Here is a 22727-nt window from a genome sequence, read left to right on the forward strand (position 1 = left end):
TAGTGGCCTGGTGCACTCGCCTGGATTGAGAGGCGACAGTGATTCATCAGATACATCACTCATGTTGCAAGCAGTTGTATAGTTATTAAAATAAAAATAACAATTTTTTATACTCACACTCTGTGCTCAAAAACCCAATTAGAAAGTTGTTGCGATCTCTTCTGAGGCCAACAAAAAAGTTCCAAGTTTCCAAGTGCAATATTCGCTGAGATAATAGAATTCAAAAAACGAAGGAAAGTTAGGGAAGAACAGCATAAATCAGGGTGTGAAGAAGTGAAGGAAGAAGTGTTAATTTTTATATGAAGTGCATGCTTTTTGCTTATACTGTTCTTTCCCAAATTTTCTCCGATTTTTGAATTCAAATGGCTCTGTGAATATTGCACTTGGAAACGCATAATTTTTCTTGTTGGTCACGGGTGACTCAGGGCAACAACTTTCTAGTTGGGTTTTTGAAAAGCACGGGGTGTCCATATAAAAAGTTAATTTTTTTATTTCAATAAGTATACAACCCCTTGCAACATGAATGACTTATCTGAGTTCTACATGTTATTTAGATGTTTTTCTAATTGAAAGTATGCCTTTAGGATCAACAACTTGCCAGTAAAATGTGGTAGGGGGAATTATGTAATCACACTGTATATGAAAACCATATTAAAAAACCATACATTAAAAAAAAATTTATTAAACAATTAGTTATCACAGAATTATATATCTTAGATTACAAAATCTTGTAAATTTTCTTATCCAAGAAACATGTGCATATTTTCTTCTGTATAGCCCAGTTCATTCAAATACCTGCAATAATTATGAAGTGAATGAAAGTAAATATTTTATAAATTTTTTTTTTTTTTTTTGCACACATTCACATTTTCAATAATATGAATAATATCTGATTCACATCTAATAAATAAATCAAATTATTTTAGTAAAAGAACAACATTTTTATGTCTTCTACCTGACTGTCCGCTCAAGTCTTTACCAATTTTCATAATAATGTATAACAGATGGGACAAAATTAGAATTTTAATAAAAATAGTTAGACTTTTCAAGGAACATTTTCTTTTTATGTTCATTTAAAGTTATTCAAAGGATTTGTGTTTTTTTCTTCAGAGTAAAAGCTATTGAGTGACCATTATAAAAGTTATTGAATGAAGAACAGTACCATTAATCAAAACTGAACATTTATTGGTAATGTCAAGCATATTTCTTAAAAATTATCACACATTAATGAAAATAATTAGGCAAATAAGAAACAAATTCCTGAAAAATGATAATTCAACATCAAGCCAAATTGCCAACAAAAATATTAAAAATTACAATGATAGAGACAGGGCCGCAACTAGATACTTGGTCACCCGGGGTAAGCGCGCATTTTGACACCCCCTTGTAATGTTGAAGGAGAGGTTTCAGAATGAAATTTGTGCCCCCCTCGGGTCCAGCGCCCAGGGCACGCACGAGACCTGCCTACTCCCCCCCCCCCCAGTTGCGACCCTAGCTAGAGACTATGTATATTTAAATTTCTTCATGAACACCTATTTCCAAAAGTTTTACTCTTTTTTTATATTTGAAAAATGTGTTTTTGTTTTACTTAGGAAAAAAAATGCATAAAGCCAGGTTTGAAATTGAAACACACTTAGGGAAAACACTGTATTATGTTTTGCCTCTCTGTAACAAAATGATATATAAGCTCATTATCTCATAGCATTGAATTATGTTGGAGGCAAACATAAATATTGAGGGAGCTTAGGTGAAACTTCATAGTATTCAGTGTCATAAACATTGAACAGATGGTGCAACAAAATACAGCCACCAAAAGTATAGTCATAGAACATTTTGTAGTGCCTAAGCTTCTGGGTTCTAGCAATAACAAATAGAGATTTATATGGAGTAGCAATTATTGTAGCGTTTTAAAACTAATTGTAGTCAAAGAATTGTTAATACAATGTTTGTATTTTTACATGCATATAGAAATACAAAAGTAGTTCTAGAATTGTTTTAATTCATTCACCTGGCAGCCAATTTGCTAAATGGAATTGGACCACAAATACAGAATATGATGTCAGTATTTTTTAGATCAGTTGGAATCACATCATCTACCAACTGTTTACTTATATTGCCAGAAATGCCATCCCAGCCAGAGTTTGGTGCAGATAGGACATGGAAAACACTGAACCTTAAACACGAAATACATTTTAGACATAATCAAGAAAACACACACTCATTTTTTTTTTCACTGATGCTAATACTTTATCAGTACTATATCCATGAAGTTATGGTAAAACTATAAGCATATAATTTCATGAATGTTGAATGAAGAAAACAATCTATTTCAAATAAATATGTGTAGAGAAATAAACAAACACCCAAGAAAAAAATATATAGATTATCTTGGTAAATGTCAGTAGATAATACCTGCTATCTCCTTCAGATAAAGATTTGAATTGATCATTCCACAGAATATCTTTTTCTTCCTTGTTGAAAAACACCAGTAAGCATTTCCTAAATAAAATCAAAGAAACTGAAAATAGCTATCAATCATAATAACACTGACCAATAAAATATTCCCTCTCAATAACTCTTTTTTATATATATAATCGATGCTCGATTTTACAAATCTCTAATTTGTAAACAAAAACAAAAACAATTTGTTACAAAAACTTATAGCTTAACCTTGTAGTATGCAAATGGGGTTTATCAGATCCCATTCCTTATAAATTGGACTTGTCCTCTCAATCTATGCACATGAAACACTTTATTATTTCAGTACTCAGGTTCACAGTTGTTACATTTCTCAAGCCATTAAAAAAAAAATCATTTAGGTCATAAAAAAGTTTTTTTGATGAGGAAAACAACGTGGGTCTATTAAACCCCATGCACATTTTTTCCATAATTTTTGAAATCGCTCAAAAGTGACCCTCAAAAGGAGTTACTGGTTCCTATGAAGAGGAAGTGTGGCAGTTAGAGATAATCTGAATCAACATAAATCATTCTGAAAAATTAAAATTAATTCCCAAATTCAGTAATGCCTGGCAATTTGAAACCAAGACTGAAATCATAGTGAAGCAGAGAGAATAGCTATGAGTAAAGGAGAAATAAAAATGGAGGAAGAATATAGCATCAAGCAGAGAACTGTCTGCACACTGTGTAGAGTTTTGTAGAATAGAGCATTATATATCGAGTAGAAAGTTGTTACAGATGTGTTTCTTTCATTCAAGATCTCTGCTCCATGGTACAGAATTTTCAAAAAAGTTATAAAATTATAAGGAGATATTTTTAAGGTACAATGTTCCAACAAGTTAATGTACACAAATATATTCATGAATCGCACTGTATGAATAATTATACAAATATCTCATTCTCATTTTTAGTGCCCCACATCTTTGAGCAAACAGGCTCTTAAGTCAGGATTTTTTGGCTATTCTTTAAGCAAGGGCTTTTTCTGTAAATTTAGAGTGCAATGCAAAAAATTGTTATTATATGAATAAATCTCTTCTTTATAACATTTCAAAAATTGATGAACATAAGTTCTTGTTATATAAATATTTCCAATATGGTTCCATCAGAAAAAATTGCTGTAATAAAATTCAACTAGTGTAGGGTTGAAATAATCCTCCACTGTCTACAACAGTGCATTTTAAAGGACTAATACATTGAGTTATATATCCACTGCAATTGTTTTATACAACTCTGCAACATAATGATTAGCATAAAGAAAATTAGCTTAATAAATAAAAAATCAGTATGTTCCATTATGAAATTATTGACATGTACCTAGGAAAAAATAATCAAGATGAACGTAAATGTTGCAAATTTTATCATAGACACATGCAGGTTAAAAAAGTTCCACAAGAAATTTATGGAATGATTTACTTTTGTAGTTTCTATTTGATCAGAAATACCATTTTAAAAGTTGTCAAGAACAAGATGTATTAACAGTTCTGGAGATACTTTTGATCCCACTCTGTGGGTTTTATTTCAGCAAAAACAATACCGATGAGAAATTTGATACCAGTCTTGACACCGTATCTGCAGAGAAGAAAGTAAAAGAAAAAAAAATTGTTCCAATGTAGTGCTTCTGTCATGACCACCATTTTCCCCATGAAAATATTCGAACTTCTGCAATTTCATAGACAGACTTTATTCTTATTTTAATCAGAAAGAAACATATGCATATATTTTGTTCTACATTCATTTACTTTGTCACAGCTTCCACTTTTTCATACACATTAAACTGCTGAGCCACAATTTTTTTTCTTAAAGTTTATTTAACATGATGAAATAATACATAATAAATATGAGAAACAAATTCATCAAGAGATCCCATGGATCTAACTTGAATCGCCCATAGATGGTGATAGACCTGAGTTGTGCTCAGTTTGAAAGAAAAAAAGAAAAAGGATCTAACTTGAGTGGAGTTGGAGGGCTTCTCAATTCTATTTGTCTTCAATTGATGTTTGATTAATGATTTTAAATACATTTTTGGAATATTGAAGTAATTGATTAAAAGTTTATATATTTCAGTATTTTTCAATGTTTGATGTTTACTAATTTTTCACTTTATATTATGTTCATGATTCAGCCTCACTATACTTCCATTGTTTGTACTATATATTATATTATATATTATTGTTATATATTATATTCCATTGTTTGTAATCAAGTTTTTTGCCAAGATTAGCATCTCATGATTAGCACCATGAGCAAGAGCATAGGAATTCATGTTTGAATTTTTCACTCTTCCCCCAGCTTAATTTTTCGCCTCATGATGTGTTCAGTCTAATCCAATGCTGAATTCACATCAAATTACAGGACAATGTTATGCATATAAGTCTATTTGGCAGAAGAATATTACTATTGAGTTATGAGATGTCGCATTGAAAGACACTACTATATGATAATGCAAAAATTATTGAGAGAATTTTAGCAATCAAGACACAAACTCAGTGTTATAGGGTGACAGAGCCATGGAAGAGAGTGATAAAAGCAATTCGAATGAAGCAAATTCTGGATAAGTTAAAGTAGATTTCCTTTCGAATTAAAAAAAAATACTTTTCCTTGAGCTCTAAAAATACCTTTAAAACAAACATTGGGTCTTATAGACCCCACACGCATCCCTGATACAGAATTTCAACATGCAGCTGCCAGCAGGATAAAATCATTTCTGAACAGTTGAACAAATTGAAATGTTGAAGGACTTTTCAATATTCTATGCTAAAACACCTGATTAGTGGGCAGTCCATAAAGCCATGAAATTAAGCGGCAAGAGGATAATTGAGAATTTTAATCATTCAGAATGATGACCAAAATTGTTTCGAGAATATGAAATTTTATGCTAAAATGTTTTACAGAATCAGCTGCTGTGAGCCAAGAATTGTGGTATATTTTTTCTTAAAGAAATTAACTTCAGTTTATATATACCTAAATTTTGACTCCTTCAATTGTAGGAAAAATGTTATTATTCTTATCATAGGAGTGATTCCAGTACCCGCTGCAAACAATACTACTGTTGAAGCAGTTTTCAACTTTTCTTCTGAAAAATCACCAACACAATCACTTATGGAAACAGTTTCCCCTATAAAGATACATCAATATAAATTTGAAAAGAAAAAAATTATAGCTTCAAAAACAAAATTGATTGGGTCATTCACCCTTAAATTTTTTATGAAAAAATACTTATTGGAAGCATCTAAAGATTGTGAATGCCAGTACAAAATGTTTTTTTATAATTATTATTTATCAAATATATACATATAATACACAAAAATGTTATGCAAATACCAATATATAATAAACAAAACATGTACACACATAATGCAAGCAAACATTTTGCAGCCTCAAGGGACTGAAAAGCCCTTCCTGCAGGCCTAAAGGAATTAGTTACTAATTATTTCTTTTTGCAACAACGTCATTATATTTATTAGATATATGTTCAAATGTATTTTTGTTCGCATATATTTTTGAATCAAGTTGATCATTGATCATTTTTGTCACTACATGGTCATTTTCTGCACAAGAGGGCTAATTACACTGGGACACTTACAATTTATTGCTGATTCCAAATGGCAGCCTTTTTTATACTCACCGAGAGGTTGGTGTGCTAACCCCACTGTATGGGACTCCCTGCGGTAGCAATATTTTTCTGTGGTCACATAGCTATTTCTGCTGTACCCGTGTCAGGAAAGGTTCCGACAAGGATGAACCGGTTATCAAACTCACGACACGTCTAAGCATCCTTAAACAAGTATCTTATTGACCTGGGCTACCATGCCCACAGTATTAAGTTACTTATTGTGAAGCTCAATATAATATAATTATCACACATCATTTCTTTTTTATTATTGTACTCTTTACTTGTACTCTGTTCAATATTGTTTTTATATGGTCTTACAATACATTCATCAAAATGGTTTCGTAATCTATACTTCCAACGAAGTCAAATAGTAACTGATTTATGTTTTTATTATTAAGTTGATTTTCAGTGTGAAAAATGTTCAATATCTTAAGGGCAATATAGGAAAAGCTCTTTTTATATGAAGTTTTATTCGGTTTTGGCACTTGATGAACTCAATTATATTTATTTTTAGTTCTATTTTGATTATTCGTTAAGTATTTTTCATTTAATTGTGAAAACTTGATAACTCTGTACAGAAAGTATTGTCTTAAAGATAGAGTATGGCATTGTAGTTTGGAACTATCTATTAATATTTGAGATCTTATTCGGTTAAATACATTATCCAATTTCTAAATGTCTCTTAATATGCTCCTCCCCAGCCACTGATTGCATAATTAATAATTGAATATATCCATGCATAAAATAAATCTTTTTTAAAATGTTCATCGATCATATTTTCTAATATTTTTTATTAAAATATCACAGTGCGAGTTCCATTTAAGATCATTTTGTATTATGCTACCCAAATAACTGTACTCACAAACAATATCTATTTCTTGGCAATGGCATTGACTGTTCTCCAGGCACTGACAATGATTATGCATTCTTAGATGTATGTTTGTGTTATAATCTGTGTTTCTTGTCTTCATATAGATAAATTTCATTTTTTGAGTGTTACGTTTTAATTTATGTTTAATTAACCAGATAATATTTGTTAGATCATCCACTTTTTAAATTAAATTTGCTGTATCAATATCTTCTACATACAGCACTGTATCATCTGCAAAGTTTATTAGTTTTCCATTATATATATAATCACAAGTTACATTTATAAACATTAAAAACAATGTAGGACCCAGAACAGAAAAAGTTGAGGTACACCTTTTTTCACTTCTTGAAATGTACTAACTTCTTCTGAATTACAAAGCTAGCTTTTGAGTTATCCTGGCTAGGGGTTTTTCTCCAGGATCCTGCACCTAAAATTCCAATGGGAATTTCCTGAGAATTCAAACTCATTTCTCAGGATCTCAGAAGAAAAATAACATTGAACCAGACCACATTTATGTACTTGAATTGGACATGCCAAGAAAGTTTTAAAACTAGAAACATACATTTTAGAAGTTGCAATCAATCAATTTTGAACAGAATTGGTCATATTCATAAACAAATTAATTAATCACATTAATGGATAAATGAATTAATCAAATCAATGGATAATTAAATTAATCAATTAATTTCACACAATATATTTCATAATTAATTTTTATTAATTTTAAAATATTTTTCCCAGACCCATAAAAATTGAACATTTTTTGAGAGTTGCTTTAACAAATTTTAAATTATCCTTAGGTGTTAAACTGGGTTCATATGAAAGAAACATCATCTTCCAACAGTGGAAGAGATGTTGTACTCGAGAGATTTTATTTGAACAAGAGTACACACACAATTTGTTCACATATTTAAACAAAGTTTTTCATTCATGAAGAAAATAAAAATTTGACAAATCACCTCCCAAGTTAGATAGTCTAAGAAAATTCATATATTTCACCTCTTCTTTACCTAAATAACATCGGCTAGGAGGGAGGGGGCATTACAGTGTCAGTTTTCATTACAATACAGTTGTTTATTAGCTTTGTATTTAAAGAATAATAAAATGTTTGGGCTTTTATGATGCAAATGAATTTTTCCCCCTTTTTAACACCTATATCCGTTTATGAATCATCATTTTATGAATTGTTTTAAAGCATAATCAGCCTTATAGGTTCCACTTGCCTCATCAAGGCAAGCAAAACCAACGACTCACTAAAAAATAAAATTAACCTTTTAAAGGGGACAGAAAATAAGTTAATACATTAGCTCTAAAAAAAGCATTATTTAACAAATCTGCTACCATATTTTGAGGAAGTTTCATTAATTTCTCCACCGCAGGTGCTAGGTTGAATTTTCACCATACAAAAAAGCAGTTCTACTTACCTCAGTGCACCTTAACAAAACTGAACTGTGATTTTGAGTAATTACCTATTGCACATTTATCAAGAATAGGAGTGATCACACCATCAGAATACAATTTGACCATCAAATTAATGTATGATACTCCATTAGATGCGTTATCATCTGAGAACAGAGATTCAGACACAGGAGTATAACTCCTTACGATTTCATTTCCTGAAAATAAAATGAAAAATGGCATATTCAAAGGCACTTTCACAAGTATATTTGTCAAGAATAACAACATTGTTAAAAAAACCAAAAGTATATAATTTTCGAGATGCTTTTTTTCTCTTTTCAAAGTTGTCATCTTAAGTAAAATTAAATTATCTTCTTAGATTCACAACTTTATTTAGAAATGTTTCATATACATATATCTATTACAGGGGACATTGTTCTCATCTGAAGCAACAAATTATACAAGAAAAAATATATGAATCACACAATTACTTAACGTTTTTCTACATTTTTTTTACAAAATATTCAATACATTAATTTGAACATGATCAATGGAACAATTCTACATGATTTTTATACCTCGAGGGACCCGAAGGTCCTTGCAGCAGGTCTACAGGGTTAGAATTTTGAATGTTTCAAGCAACAGCTTATATAAAGACTGGACACATCATATTGTATATTTTTTCACACGTCTTTACAATTTCAGTATACTGTATATAGTTAAATTACTCATTTTGAAGATCATATAGTTATATAACTAAATTACCAATTGTAAAGATTGGTATAATGCAATATAAACATTACACATATATTTACAAACAAATATATCTATACTTTTTTATCCTACATATAATTCACACATATATACATTCATTAAACACTGTACAATTTTCTTTTTTTTTTTACTTTTTATATCTAATTACAATGTAATTGTCATAATAATTTCATAATTAATATTTTTAACATCAAAAATTAAATTACTTATGTTTTTTTATATTTTAAATTGATTTTCAGTGTAGAATAAGTTCAGTACCTTAGGGGCAAAATATATAGAAGCTTTTTTTTAGACAGTGTTTTATTAGGTTTTGGCACTTTGTATACTCAACTGTATCTAGCTGTGGTTCTATTTTATTTTATTTATTTATTTATATATATATATATATATATATATATATATATTTTTTTTTTTTTTTTAATGGCACTGTATTTTGGTATTATCCCCCCATTATTGCTTGAAATCTTATTCTCTTGTGAATGCTGTATAATTTTTGGATATTATTGTAATATGCTCCTCCCCAGACACTAATTGTGTAATTAATAGTTGTATAAATCCATGCAGAAAATAAATCTTTCAAAAATTTTCATTAATCACAAGTTTTTTATTTCATAAATAATTACAGCATATTTCCTGATCTTTTTTATTAAAATATCACAGTGTCATGTATTGTTATACCAAGATAATTATACTCATATAAATTTTATATTTCTTAGCCATTATTTTGCCAATGACAGTGATTATGTATTTTTAGGTGTATGTTTTCATTTAAAAAAGAAATTTATGTTTCTTGTTTTCATATAGTAAATACGTAACATATTTCGTTTTAGTTTATGTTTTATTAGCAGATGTTAATTTTAAGTAAATGTACTACCTGCCACTTAAATGAACTAGAAGTGTGCCACGGGTTGCTGAAGAGATTTGGAAATGTGCCGTTGGCAGCTTAAATGGTAATGTGCCATGAGCCACATAAGTGATTTAATAATCTTTCGTGGGCCACTTGAGTAGTTTAGTTATTTGCCGAGGGCCACATCATATGACTCCAAGGTTTATGGGTTCAGCATGTATGTTTTAAATCAGATTTTTTCAACCTATGGTCCCTGTCCACTGAGGACGTCATAGGTGATCCACAGGCAGACATGATAAAATTATTCACCCATTGCAATTGATATTAGTAACATTCATATGGGTTAAAATAAAATAAAACGTTCATACTTAGGTTCACCATACATCATCGAGAAGAACGCGGGAAACAATAATAAATACAGGGTATCACTAAATTTTGCCAAAAATTGCTATTTATTGCTTTAAATGCAACTCAATAATTACTGCTAAAAATATGGAAGGGTGTGGAAATAAAGTGCTGCTAAAATAAAAATTGCACTATACAAAAATGTATTCCATGGGGGGGGGCAAATATTCAAATAATCTAATGACCATATTTCATTGAGAAAATGGTAAAAAATGGGATCTCAAATAATAATCTGTAAAATACAGGACATTGCCAATTGTCATCAAAAACATTTTCAGAAATAGGCACAATCATCAATCAATTAAAATTCAATAAAAGTGTGGACAAAACATTAAACCTGACAAATATGCAAGATAAATATTTATCATTTCTGCCATATAATTATCATAATTTTATTTATAACATGAATATGAGTATATTCATGACTTGTGGTAAATATTAGGTTGGGGAAAAAGAAATCCATTATTTTTACGTGAACTTCAAGACTATTTAACATATTTCGTATAGCTAGCTTCAAACGGTCCAGTTGTTGACAGTAGTTACAACTTACTCAACCGTTTGAAGCTAGCAATTGACCAGAAACAGCCAGAATTGGCCAACAGGAGAGGTGTTGTGTTCCATCAGGCAGTGCCATCTTAACGCATGGGCCTACCCGGGCAAGACCGGGGCCTCGAGAGAAGAGGGGCCTCACAAAAATTAGATTTGGTTGAAATTTTCTGTAATTTACCTGGTAGGTTCTCAGAAAAACCACTTGGCCCGGGGGCCCATGATGCTCTTAAGACGGCCCTGCCATTAGGACAACGCCAGGCCACACACGTCTATAGTGACTTACCAGAAACTCTGAGAGCTTGGTTGGAAAGTTTTGATACATCCACCACATAGTCCGAACTTGGCACCAAGCGATTACCATGTTTTTCTTGCATTGCAAAACTTCCTTAGCGATAAGAAATTGGCATCAAGAGAAGATTGTGAAAATCAATTACTAGAGTTTTTTGCCAATAGGGACCAAGACTTCTATGAGAGAGGCATTATGAAGCTACCTTTAAAATGGCAACAAATTATAGAACAAAACAGTGCATATTTGACCAAAATTGGTAATCCAAAATATGTTAAATAAAGTCTTGAAGTTCACATAAAAATAATGGATTTATTTTTCCCTAACCTAATATTAAAAATTCAAATACATGTCGTTGAAAAAATGAGACAAATGTGTAAAAAAAAATCAAACCAACAAAAATTACAGGAATCACCCATAGTATGGCTGAAAGTAGTCCCTCAAATTGTTTCAGATATTTTACTAGTCCTTGTTTTCAGAAAGGTTGAGAAACACTGTTTTAAATCGTAATATATTTAGGAAAAAATGAATTATTATTATTCAGAAAAGATTTTTTTGTTTGGCGGAGCATTCATGATGTCTGCAAACCAGCAGGTTCTTGTATTCACTGGTCCTTGGAACCAGTGACTTTTATTTCTCAATTCTATTGTTGGAATTTTTTTTTTAATTATTTTTTACAAATTAATTTCAAAAGGTTTATTTCTATTTCAACCTGTCAGAGAAAAAACAAGCTACAGATTATATACTCAGTGGTATATAACCCGCACTAAGAACTTTGAACATGTTTTCAACATATAGCCTACTGATTATATGCAGAAAAATACTGTACTAAAAAATGGCAAAATGAGCATTTTTATAATAACTACAGAATAATTATAATTAAGAGGAAGAATTAAATGATTGTGTCTTGTAAAAGGATATATGGTCTAAATTTGGAGCATGGCACACACATTAAAAATGGTCTTAATAGTGGTACGGCTTTCAAAATGGTTAGCCCACCCCAATTTCCATTATGAGCAATATAATTATCTACTATAAATTTAATTTTACTATCACGATATGAGCAAAAAATATTTTTAATAAGCTTATTGCCTTGAGCAAAAATTATAACAAAACTAACATAAACAAAAGACAAAACTATAAAAAATAGTTTCTCGTGTGTATGCCATACGTCTGACTCATATTTTATGGAAGTAATACCAATAAATAACATAATCTGTTTTTTGTAATAAGCAGTGGCGCCTCACTGTGCTGTCTGAATGAAGAGATATAAGCAGGTGATCAAAGAAGACCTGGGTTATGCTGGAAGCTGTGAATGCATGTGTCGTGAACCTAACATGAAGTTTGTTTGTGTGTAATGCTTGTTATAGTGCTGCCATCTATATATCAAACTATGAGTGAAGTGTAATGACTGAAAATTGTACTGTTATAGGCCTATTGCTCTGTGGTGAGTCTTTTTAATGGGTATGCTGCAACCTGATAATATGACCATTCCCTGCCCTTTAATTATGATTCCTTCTCTGTTTGAAAACACTCACCAGAGAGGAACCTTTTCAAAAACAAGAAGACAGTCATCTTACAGGAATGTGGTTATGCACCTAGAAAGGGTCATCTTGATACATAGACACATAACTTGGGCACGGCCTGAGGGCCTCAAGTACATAGAGTGAGAGGAGGCTCATGGTAATGTGACATGGCATGATTTTAGTGAGTGAGAGTGAAATTTGTATATATATATATATATATATATATATATAGATAGATAGATACATTTTTTTTGATAGATACATCTTGCCTGGGCATAGGCGGAGATTGACTTGGAAGTCTGGGGGGGGCAAGGTCATTATTGCTGAGGGGGCATGATGATGATGATGATGTCAATTCATGTATACATATATACATTAGATCAGTCGACTCCACCTTTGACGTTGACAGGCCACCCCGTATCTCCGCCCATGTACCTGGGTAAGAACCTCAGAACATTACTTGTCCCAGGGGTCAATATTGCTATTTTGATAGCCCTGAGTCTAGGCTGTATTAGGTAAGCTATTTGATCAAATTAAATTTGATCCTCTAAGCCGAAACATTTCATTAGAGCAGCAGTTACGGTCGGGCTTCATATTTTTTGTCCTGAAACAGCAGCACAACTTTAAGCATCATATCGTAGTGCATGGCACTGTGCCTACAGATAAGACGTTATTTCGAGAAGCTCAAACTCTAGCCAAGATGCCCCATAGATAAAACGGTATTTCTGAAGTTCAAACTCTAGCCAAGGTACCAATAGATAGCATGTGCTCGCATGAAGAGCTTGAAAGTAATTTGGGAAAAACTGTGATAAGAAAATTCTTCCGCTTTCTCTCTTCTTCTCTTAAATGAATAGCCCAAATCAAACTATAATGAAAAGGCAAAAAAAACATATAAATGCAGTATTTTATTTTCCTTATTTAGGTTTTTTTTAGTCAATGAAAGTAGAAAATAGAGTATAAAAAGTAATAAAGTAAAAAAAATGTATTCAATATTTATTTTTGGGAGATCAAAGAAAAATATGCACTAATGCAGGCAAAATTTTGATTGGGGGAGCCATTGCAAACCCCGGCTATGCCCCTGGTAATAAGTTGCATGTACTGTATAGGAAAAATAAATATGACAAGTATAAATAAAAATTATGACATAGACATTGAGGAGGAAAAGTTTTCACAATTTCAAAAATCTTATTGGTTTGAAATTTGAATCATAATGTCACTGAAATACTATAAAACATAAAAGTATATTGATATTGTATCAATTTGCTGAACTAGAATCACAGAAAGTAATTACCAGAAGCAACCATTTTGATTTGAACATGATGTCCAATGGGAATGAGCATTTGTGATTCTGAAGGCAATTTAAATGAAAACAAACTCGTATTGTAGTTAACAGTAGACTTGCTCACCAGCTTACATGGATGATAAGAAATTCCTAAGTGTAGGTAATAAAAAGAGTAAAGTGAACATCAAATTTTTCTGAACATTTGATGTATTTAGTTTTCATGAAGGATTCTCACCTCACCTTATTTTTTTTCCACACTATTTTTTTGATGAAGTTTCATCAAAGAATATTTTGCAGCAACAGTAAGGGAAAGGAAAGCTAAGGCGAGAATCCTCCTTTAAAAACCCATTAAAACTAAATAAATGTGTGAGGAGAAAAGTGCTTGAAAAATCTTGTATTTAAGTAGCCTATATTTAGAAACTGAAAATGCAGAGTAAAAATAAGAAATGGTCTACTTTTTGAATTAGGGGTCATTCAAGTATTACATCAGCATCGATGGGGGGAGGGGGTTTCAGATTTGCTGACTTTTGATGACGGGGGGAGGGGGGGTTGGATGATGCTTACGTCATCAACCACCCTTTATGAAGATATGAAATATTCTTAATGGCATCTTTTCGGTGCGCCGGAAACGGAAAAACCTTTCGATAGTTATTGGGCACCTGAACTAACATTCTACCTATTGATAAGTCCCCTACAGAGCCACTTTAATGATCTCTAAATGTTTCACGGATCCTTCAAGTGCTCTGAAAATGTTTCTGGGCAGCTTAAGTGCTCTGGAACTGTGCCACACATCACTCAAGTGATCCTTAATTATGCCACGGATCACTTAAGTAATCTGGGAATGTTCCACGGGCGGGTAACTTGAGTGATGTCGAACCGCACTGGGGACCGCTTAAGTGCTCTAAAACTGTGCCACATATCACTCAAGGGATATCTAAATGTGCCACGGATCATTTAAGTGTTCTGTAACTGTGTCGCAGGTTACTTAGGTGATCTTTGAGGCCTACTTCAGTGATCTGGAAATGTGCCACGGGCCACTTAAATGTTCTGGAATTGTGCCACGGGTCATTTAAGCGATCTGTAAATGTGCCGCTAAGTTCATTTTTACAAAATTAAATTTGAGGGGGCAAGCCACATCAGATAACCTTCAGGACCACATTTGGTCTGCAGGTCAAGGGTTACCATAAATGGCTTAAATGATGGGTCGCAATGAATTTTTTAAAGAGAAATTTTGAGTTCTTACCCTTCAAATAGCATTGACATTAACAGAAATCGATTATAATAACATATAAAGATATTTTCTTTCGAAATTTTAATTTTTTTTTAAATATTTTTTGCATTAAAAAAAATATTTTTTTTCGTCTGGAGGATGCACGAGCCCCTATGCCCCCTCCCCTCCCGCGTACGTTTCTGATCCCACCATTATTCGTTGGGAGGTAAGGAGCAGGATGACGAAATTTTGCTGACAAGGGGGGAGGGGTAAAAAATTGCTAAAAATTTGCTTACATAATACTTGAATGGCCCCTTATCGTAATTTTCTTATTAAAGTATTTTTGATATAACACAAAAAAGTATGAAACATCATTAATCATTTTGTTGTATCACAATCATTCTATCTGCACAGTTAGATCAGAAATAATAATTTTATATCAATTTCTAACAGCTAAACTTTTGAGCCCCTCATTAAGATTTGAACCAATATCTATCAAACTACTGTAAAAGTCAGCACATCAACCAATTGGCTGTCTGCTTGAAATGTGTCAATTTTTTAGCATTCATTGCTTCACTATTTGCTTCAGTTGCTAACCAAGAACTTTTTGCTCATTCCTGTCATACCAAGGTCAATTTCTACACACGATGGCTAATTACACTGGGACCTACAGTTTATTGCAGAATCTGAATGGTTATGTTCGACATTGTTATTTTTTGTAGAGAGGTAGAGGATGACACTGAGAGGTTTGCACAACAATAATTCTGTAGGGAAGTTCCTGCAGTGGCAATGTGTTCTGCAGTCATTTTATCGCCATTTCTGTTGTACCTCAGCTTCAGGAAAGATTTTGACAAAAATGGATCAAGTATCAAAGACACGAGAGCTCTGAACATCTTTTGGTACTGTAGGTAGTATCTAATAGACCTGGTGGGCTACCACACCTCTTTTTGCACAGTAGGCACAATTTTTTTTTCCTACCAATTACTTGTAATTATTTGTTACATAATGTCTTTCTATCTGTCTCTCTCTGTGTGTGTGTGTGTGTGTGCATGTGTGTGTGTTTTCTTTTTGTTCTCCACTGAGAAGCTAAGAGATAGTATAAGCAGTATACAGAAATCATATTTAAAAAATTTATACAAAATGAACTGAGGGAACACAATTAGGACTTCATTTATCAAAATACATAAAAAATTTCTATACCACAGGTGTAAAATATAACCTGTTATATTGAGATGCATTTTGCACCTTCATTACAGCCCATCTATGATATAATGAAACTTGGTTCTAAGTAAGATGTAGTTAAAAAAGAATAACACTGCATTACAAAGATGCATTGTAAATTAAGAAAAAATAATTCAACTGCATTTAAAGTTGCATCAAAATCATATCAGTACACTTAAATATTTTTGTTCTCTTTTTTTTTTTTTTTACAATAAAATGGCTTTGTTTAATTTTGTGAGCATGAATTAAATCAACAATACTCTACTGATTACAAAATGAGCTCTTAGTCATCTTGATGTGTTTCCTTAGCTGTAATTGATGTATTGCAATTATTTCAACATGTAAATTGTTTGTTTTGAACTACAATTAACCAATTGTGGTATTGTGGTAATTAATTTACAAGTTTGCTACCTAATCCTTTGATGCAGTGCTAAGTATGAGTATATATTGAATTTGAACGGGATGGGTATCAGTGCATGGTTAATTTATGAGGATCAGAAAAATTGCTTATAATTTCACAATATATATATATATATATAAATATATATCGACAGAGAGCCCAGTTCAAAAAACGCAACAACTCTGAAAATTGCATTTTTGAGTTATGCACGCCATGAGAATGGTAAAAATGCCTCTACATATTGCAAAACAGCAACAACTCCCAACTATGCTTATATGCGTCCCTGCTGTAATTAAATTTGAGCTGATTCCCATCCAGTTCCTTACAAATACAGATCCTAAAAATGAAGATGTTTCAAATAATAGAATTTTGAGTAGTTGGCCATATATATATATATATATATATATAGTTGAACCTCTCTTTCTGGCCTAACTAAAACAGAGGATCAACATACAGTTTTTTCCATTACAAGATGAGATTTTTCAAAATAATAATAATAAAGTAAAACTTACATATCCCCAACAGATCCATATTATCTGTCCAGGGAATTAGTTAGTGTTAATAGACATCCATGCCCAAACCGAGATTTGAACCCAGACCTGCACAGTCAAAGGCTAGCATGCTAACCCCTCAGCTGCCAGGTGGAAGGTGAAAATTAACAATTCAAAATCCCATTATAGCAAAACAATAAGATTGTATAAAGCAAGTGTGTTTGCACGTGTGTATGTGTCTTAGGTACTTCATAAAGAAATACCTTACATGAATACTATTTCAAAATTAAGCAAATTAATTGCAGCCAAAAATTGGGAAATTAAGTTTCAAAGAACCAATAAGGACCCGCACGCTATAAATTTTTGTTTAAACATACTGTAGTAACATAGTAATAACACTCACAACTTCAAGTAAAGATTTCTCAAAGAAGGTTTAAGAAAAAATTTTGATTAAGGAGGGACCGGTTAAGAGAGGTTCTACTGTATATACATATGATGATGATAAATATATACCATGCCTTTGAGGACCCATGCTTGCAATGCTTTCTATCAATGAAAACTGTAACTTTTTCCATCGTTTATGCAAAGACTTCTGTAGAAGTATTTCAATTATGCAGTTTTTTTTCTTAACTAAAAAAAATCATAATCCACATAAACTTATTAAAAGTTTTGAGAATATTGAAAAAACTGAAATTGAATGAATTAAAGGAAATACACAAATGATATAATACACAACATACTAAGAGTGATTTTTAAGTTTCACTTTAAAAAGCAAAATTTTAAATACTTTGAAATTTATTTTATTTCCAAAAAACAATTTTCACAGTGATTTTAATCATATTTATACAATATAAAAATGTTTAACTCACAAATACAAATATATACTCACAAAATGTTTTAGTAGTGTGAGACATTTGTTTGAAAAATCTTAATCTCACTTTTAACATTTTGAACTTTCTTTTTCTCGATACAAAGGTTTGATGTTTAATGATTTAAATTGGGGGTTCTTCAAAGCTATTTCAATTAATTTGTGATGTTCCGCGGGCCATATTTTTGTCAAGATAAATAGCATAAGCAGAAAGTGTATAAGCATGACTAAACGCATTACAAAATTATTTGACAATAAAATACCCACATTATGAGAAGGATAGGTGTCATTTCAGTCTTTTGTTGGAAAAAAACATTTTTTTGACTAAAAGCTCCAATGAAGATTGGTAGACTCTGTGTTGTAGCAATATCTCCCCAAATTTTAATCTGCTGCAATTGTTCTTGTTTTTTTCTGTTCTTTATTTAAATCATAGTTTCCAAAACTTTATTTTTCCATCGCCCCCTTAATCAGAATTTTTTTTCTCTCATCGCCCACCAAATCAAGTGAACCAATAGGATCCTGTGTTAAATAGGTAGTTTCTATCGCCCTCTCCCTGGGGCGTAGCCAGAAATTTCGTTCGGGGGGGGGGGACCAAAGTGACAGAACAATGGATTTGGCCATCTTTTTCCCTTTTTTCGGTCATTTTCTCACATTTAGGGGGGGGCCAGACCCCCAAGTCCCCCCCCTCGCTACGCCCTTGCCCTCTCCAGACCATTCCATCACCCAGGGGGGCCGATATTGCCCACTTTGGGAAACACTGATTTAAATGAACAACTTCTCATACATGTAGATACTGTCGAAGATAAAAACATAAAAAATGTCATTTCAATCTCAGATTTTAAATGCACTTTACATAACCATCCCAGTTCCATGTTGTATTTTAGAATCTTCAACTCTGTTAATGTTGGAATGAAATAAAAACTCTGAATTTAAAAAAAAATTACATAATTTATATTTCTACAGGATAAATTTTGTCTGAAAAGCTTTGATAATAGTCATAAAGATTATGAAAAAGAAGATTTTTTTTCAGTCATTGTGGTAGTTCAAATGACTGAGATGGCAGAAGCTATCATTAAGAAGAATTTAAAATTGAGATGTTCTCCCATTAATGGCACAAACCAAGGGCGTAGCGAGGGGGGGGACTTGGGGGTCTGGTCCCCCCCCCCCCCGAAATGTGAGAAAATGACAGAAAAAAGAGAAAAAGATGGCCAAATCCATTGTTCTGTCACTTTGGTCCCCTCCCGAAATGAAAGTGGTCCCCCCCCCCCGAACGAAATTTCTGGCTACGCCCCTGGCACAAACGTAAATGGCTGTTTGTATAACTATCTGTTGATTCATACATTGTTAGGATTAAAACACCAGATATTGATTACTATATGAAAGTTATTTGTATCTGAAATTAATGAATATGTCTGCTTCAAGATACTCCAGACTCTTGCGGAGAGGTCTTCAACTTTTTTGAGCTACAAAGCAGCATTCAAATCCAGCATCAGAAGAAGAGCATTCATATGGAAACTCTGACATGTGATTAAACTCAAATGAGTTTAATTTGAATTCTGGAATTTAACTTGAATGGGATGATTTAATTAGGTATCAATCAATGCCTCACAGGCATTAAATTGTGCACAATCATTAAAAACTCTTAGATGCTTCAGTGTGCATAGAAGTGCTTGTAATCAACAGGCTAAAGATGGATTAGATTTTCTATCATTCAACTCTGATTTTAAAGAAATTTTCTTAAAAAATTCTGAATTTACTTAAAAGCTGATTTAAAAAAAAAAACTATTATAATTTTTATCATTTTCTTAATGCCTTATATTTTATGTTGGTCAACAATTGTATTAGAAAAAATAAAATATGAAAAGTAATAATACATGACACATTAGGCCTACAAATATCACCCAAAATACATTACCTTCATAAGCTGATGAAACATTTTCTGGCAACTCTATAAATAGAACAAGGGAACTGCAATATAATCATGGCATTGAATTTATACATTAATTTAAATACCTAGAGCACATATATTTCATAGCATGTGAGTATAAATGGCTTTGATAATATATAAATATTGTTAAACTCAGTCATTACAAGTGACCAAGGGAATATTAGCAATTTCTTATAAAATCTGTAAAAAAAATAAGCATTCTCATGACACCAGAAAAAGTCTTTTTTAAAGTTTGAATGAATATGAGATAAAGCATAAAGTAGATGCAAAACGTAAACACTTATCTATATCTGACTCAATGCTTAAATGGCACACAACACCATAGGGTTCATTTGATGGATAACAATTTTTTGATTAACACACTTAATTCAACCTGAAAGATAGAGGGTTTGCGAGTAATAAAGCACTTGTCACATTTACTTATTTTTTGGAAACAAGGGAAATTTACGCACAGGAATTCTAGAAAATTTACTTAAATTAAATTTTTATTTGAGTACTCATAGAAAACAAGAAATTTCTAACACAATCAAATAGTAAACCAGAGTTGGTTTTAGATATTATTGTGCCAGTCAGGATTTTTTATCAAGCGACTTCAACTGTATAATATAAATCTTATAATTATATTACATATATATATATCATATTCCTGGAATACACGACACATTAACCCTCTAAGCCAATGTTTTTCAAAGCATGTGTCGCGGCTCCTAGGAGCATCACCAACCTTTGTTAGGGGCATCGTGGCATGTTGGAGATATTGATTTGTGTACCTATTTATGCTTTGAAATGGTTCTTTTATAAGTGAAAATATATGCTAAACTATTTTGGGGAGCTGATGATGAACCATGAATTGGGCAAGGGAGATGCAGGTGACGAAAGTTTGAGAACCACTGCTCTAAGCAGCAATGACAAGATATCTCCCCCATCTTAAAAGCCTCTTGTTTTAGCATTGACAAGCCCATATATATTCTAAAGTTGATTTCTCAATGAAACACTTTTTCCCTATACCCCTCATTTTGCACCTGCAAAAAATCAGAATAAAGCCTACTTCATTAAAAAATATTTGGCATTTTTGGGAGTATAGTGGATGCTGTGGAAAGGGTTAAAATAAAATCAAGAAAATCATTTGATCATTTTTGTTGCACAATGGTCACTTTCTGTATGGAAGTTCTAACTTGGCCAGGATCTACAGTTTATAATGGTTGTGTTACACATTTTTTTTCTTTCATACCTCTCACCTAGAGGTCGGGTTGGTATGCTAATCATTCAAGGAGAGTGGAACTTTCTGTGGTAGTAATGAGGGCTGGACAATTCCCTCAGAATCCGACTCAGAAGACGTTTCCCAGTTAGGAGTCATGCTATATTCGACCATAAACTCAGTAAGGTCGACTGAGCTCTCCTCCTGCAAATAAGCATCAACAAAACTCTCTCGTCCGCTCCATCTATGAATGTGCTGTTGAGCATGAATGTCTCTGGCCCAAGGAACGGGAAAGCGATCTAGGTGATTATTCAAAGGGGTGCCAGGTCACCACGGGGGACTAAATAACTGGTATTGGCACCTAAATTTTCTTTGTGTAGTTACTAAATTGCAGGCTGAGAGCGGCACAAAATGTTTGTAATTTATAATAACTTATCTGCCAACATGAAAGAGGATCCCTATGCATTGAAAAAGTAAAAAACTATTATTTTAAATCTTTTTGTTCTGGCAAAAAATTTTTTGGTGCATAGATTTTTTTTTTTTTTTTTTGCAATTTGTCCAACCCTGGTAGTAACATGGTTTTGCAGTCATCTTTGGTGCCTTGTTCTGTTGTACCTCTGAATCAAGAAACATTCTGACAAGGACTGTATGTATCTTATTGATTTGAGCTACTGCACCAAAAACTTGAGAACATTTTTGTTCAACAGTAAAAAATGCATCAGAGTATGTGTCATACACCCTTTTCACTACGAAATTTCAAGTTCTACATGGAAAAAACCAAAGAAAGTTGTTGGTTATCAACCCCCAGAAATTAAAAAGCATTTTTTGTTATCTGATAATTCCCATCTACCACTATTTTCTGCTTGTCTTCCAAAATAAAGTTGTCAACACTACTCTGGTGGTTTTTTTTCTTCATTTACGAACCTGTTTTGTAAAGCACAGGTATCCAATACTCACATGGCCAATTTTCTTTCTCCACAAACACAGGTGATGAAACTAAGTAATATCCAGAACTCTAAATAATTTTCTCTGGTTGTTCAGAGAAGCTATTGAAAAAACATACAAGTACAACAACCATTTCTTACAGAAAAGAGAAAAAAAATGAAAATTAATAATATTTGGATTCTAGCATCAATTCGAAAATCTAGCCCCTAACAAACTGAGAGACCAATAATACGACAAACACCAAATTACATAATATCATCAAAATCACTCAATCATAGTCAAAGTGAAAAGCCAATTCTATATCTAGCAAGCAGTCAAATAACATAACACAGATGAAACCACCCAATCAAAAATAACCCCTGTAAACCCAACAAGTGCAACACATAAATATGGGCTCCATCCTTGACTTTGCATCACTTTTGAAGATGATTGTCACTA

The 22727-nt window shown here is 32.3% G+C and overlaps 1 protein-coding gene across 3 annotated transcripts in view; it reads right to left on the bottom strand.

Moving 5' to 3' along the window:
• Nucleotides 1-662: 662 nt before the first annotated feature.
• Nucleotides 663-22727, bottom strand: part of LOC149085455 (cytochrome b5 reductase 4) — a 50830-nt gene continuing 28765 nt past the window's right edge. For all 3 annotated transcript variants that reach the window (XM_089233469.1, XM_089233468.1, XM_089233470.1), the window contains exons 8-15: nucleotides 20114-20146; nucleotides 17844-17960; nucleotides 14018-14158; nucleotides 8411-8557; nucleotides 5419-5572; nucleotides 2413-2499; nucleotides 2009-2173; nucleotides 663-795 (exon numbers count right to left, since the gene is read on the bottom strand). In XM_089233469.1, the coding sequence (XP_089089595.1) occupies nucleotides 741-795; nucleotides 2009-2173; nucleotides 2413-2499; nucleotides 5419-5572; nucleotides 8411-8557; nucleotides 14018-14158; nucleotides 17844-17960; nucleotides 20114-20146 (899 nt within the window). In that variant the 3' untranslated portion in view covers nucleotides 663-740. The remainder of the gene's footprint in view (nucleotides 796-2008; nucleotides 2174-2412; nucleotides 2500-5418; nucleotides 5573-8410; nucleotides 8558-14017; nucleotides 14159-17843; nucleotides 17961-20113; nucleotides 20147-22727) is intronic.

This window comes from Pholcus phalangioides, unplaced genomic scaffold, assembly GCF_987345545.1.
Source record: "Pholcus phalangioides strain wild (caught in Gottingen) unplaced genomic scaffold, Ppha-v1.0 ptg000007l_1, whole genome shotgun sequence".
Taxonomy (NCBI): domain Eukaryota; kingdom Metazoa; phylum Arthropoda; class Arachnida; order Araneae; family Pholcidae; genus Pholcus; species Pholcus phalangioides.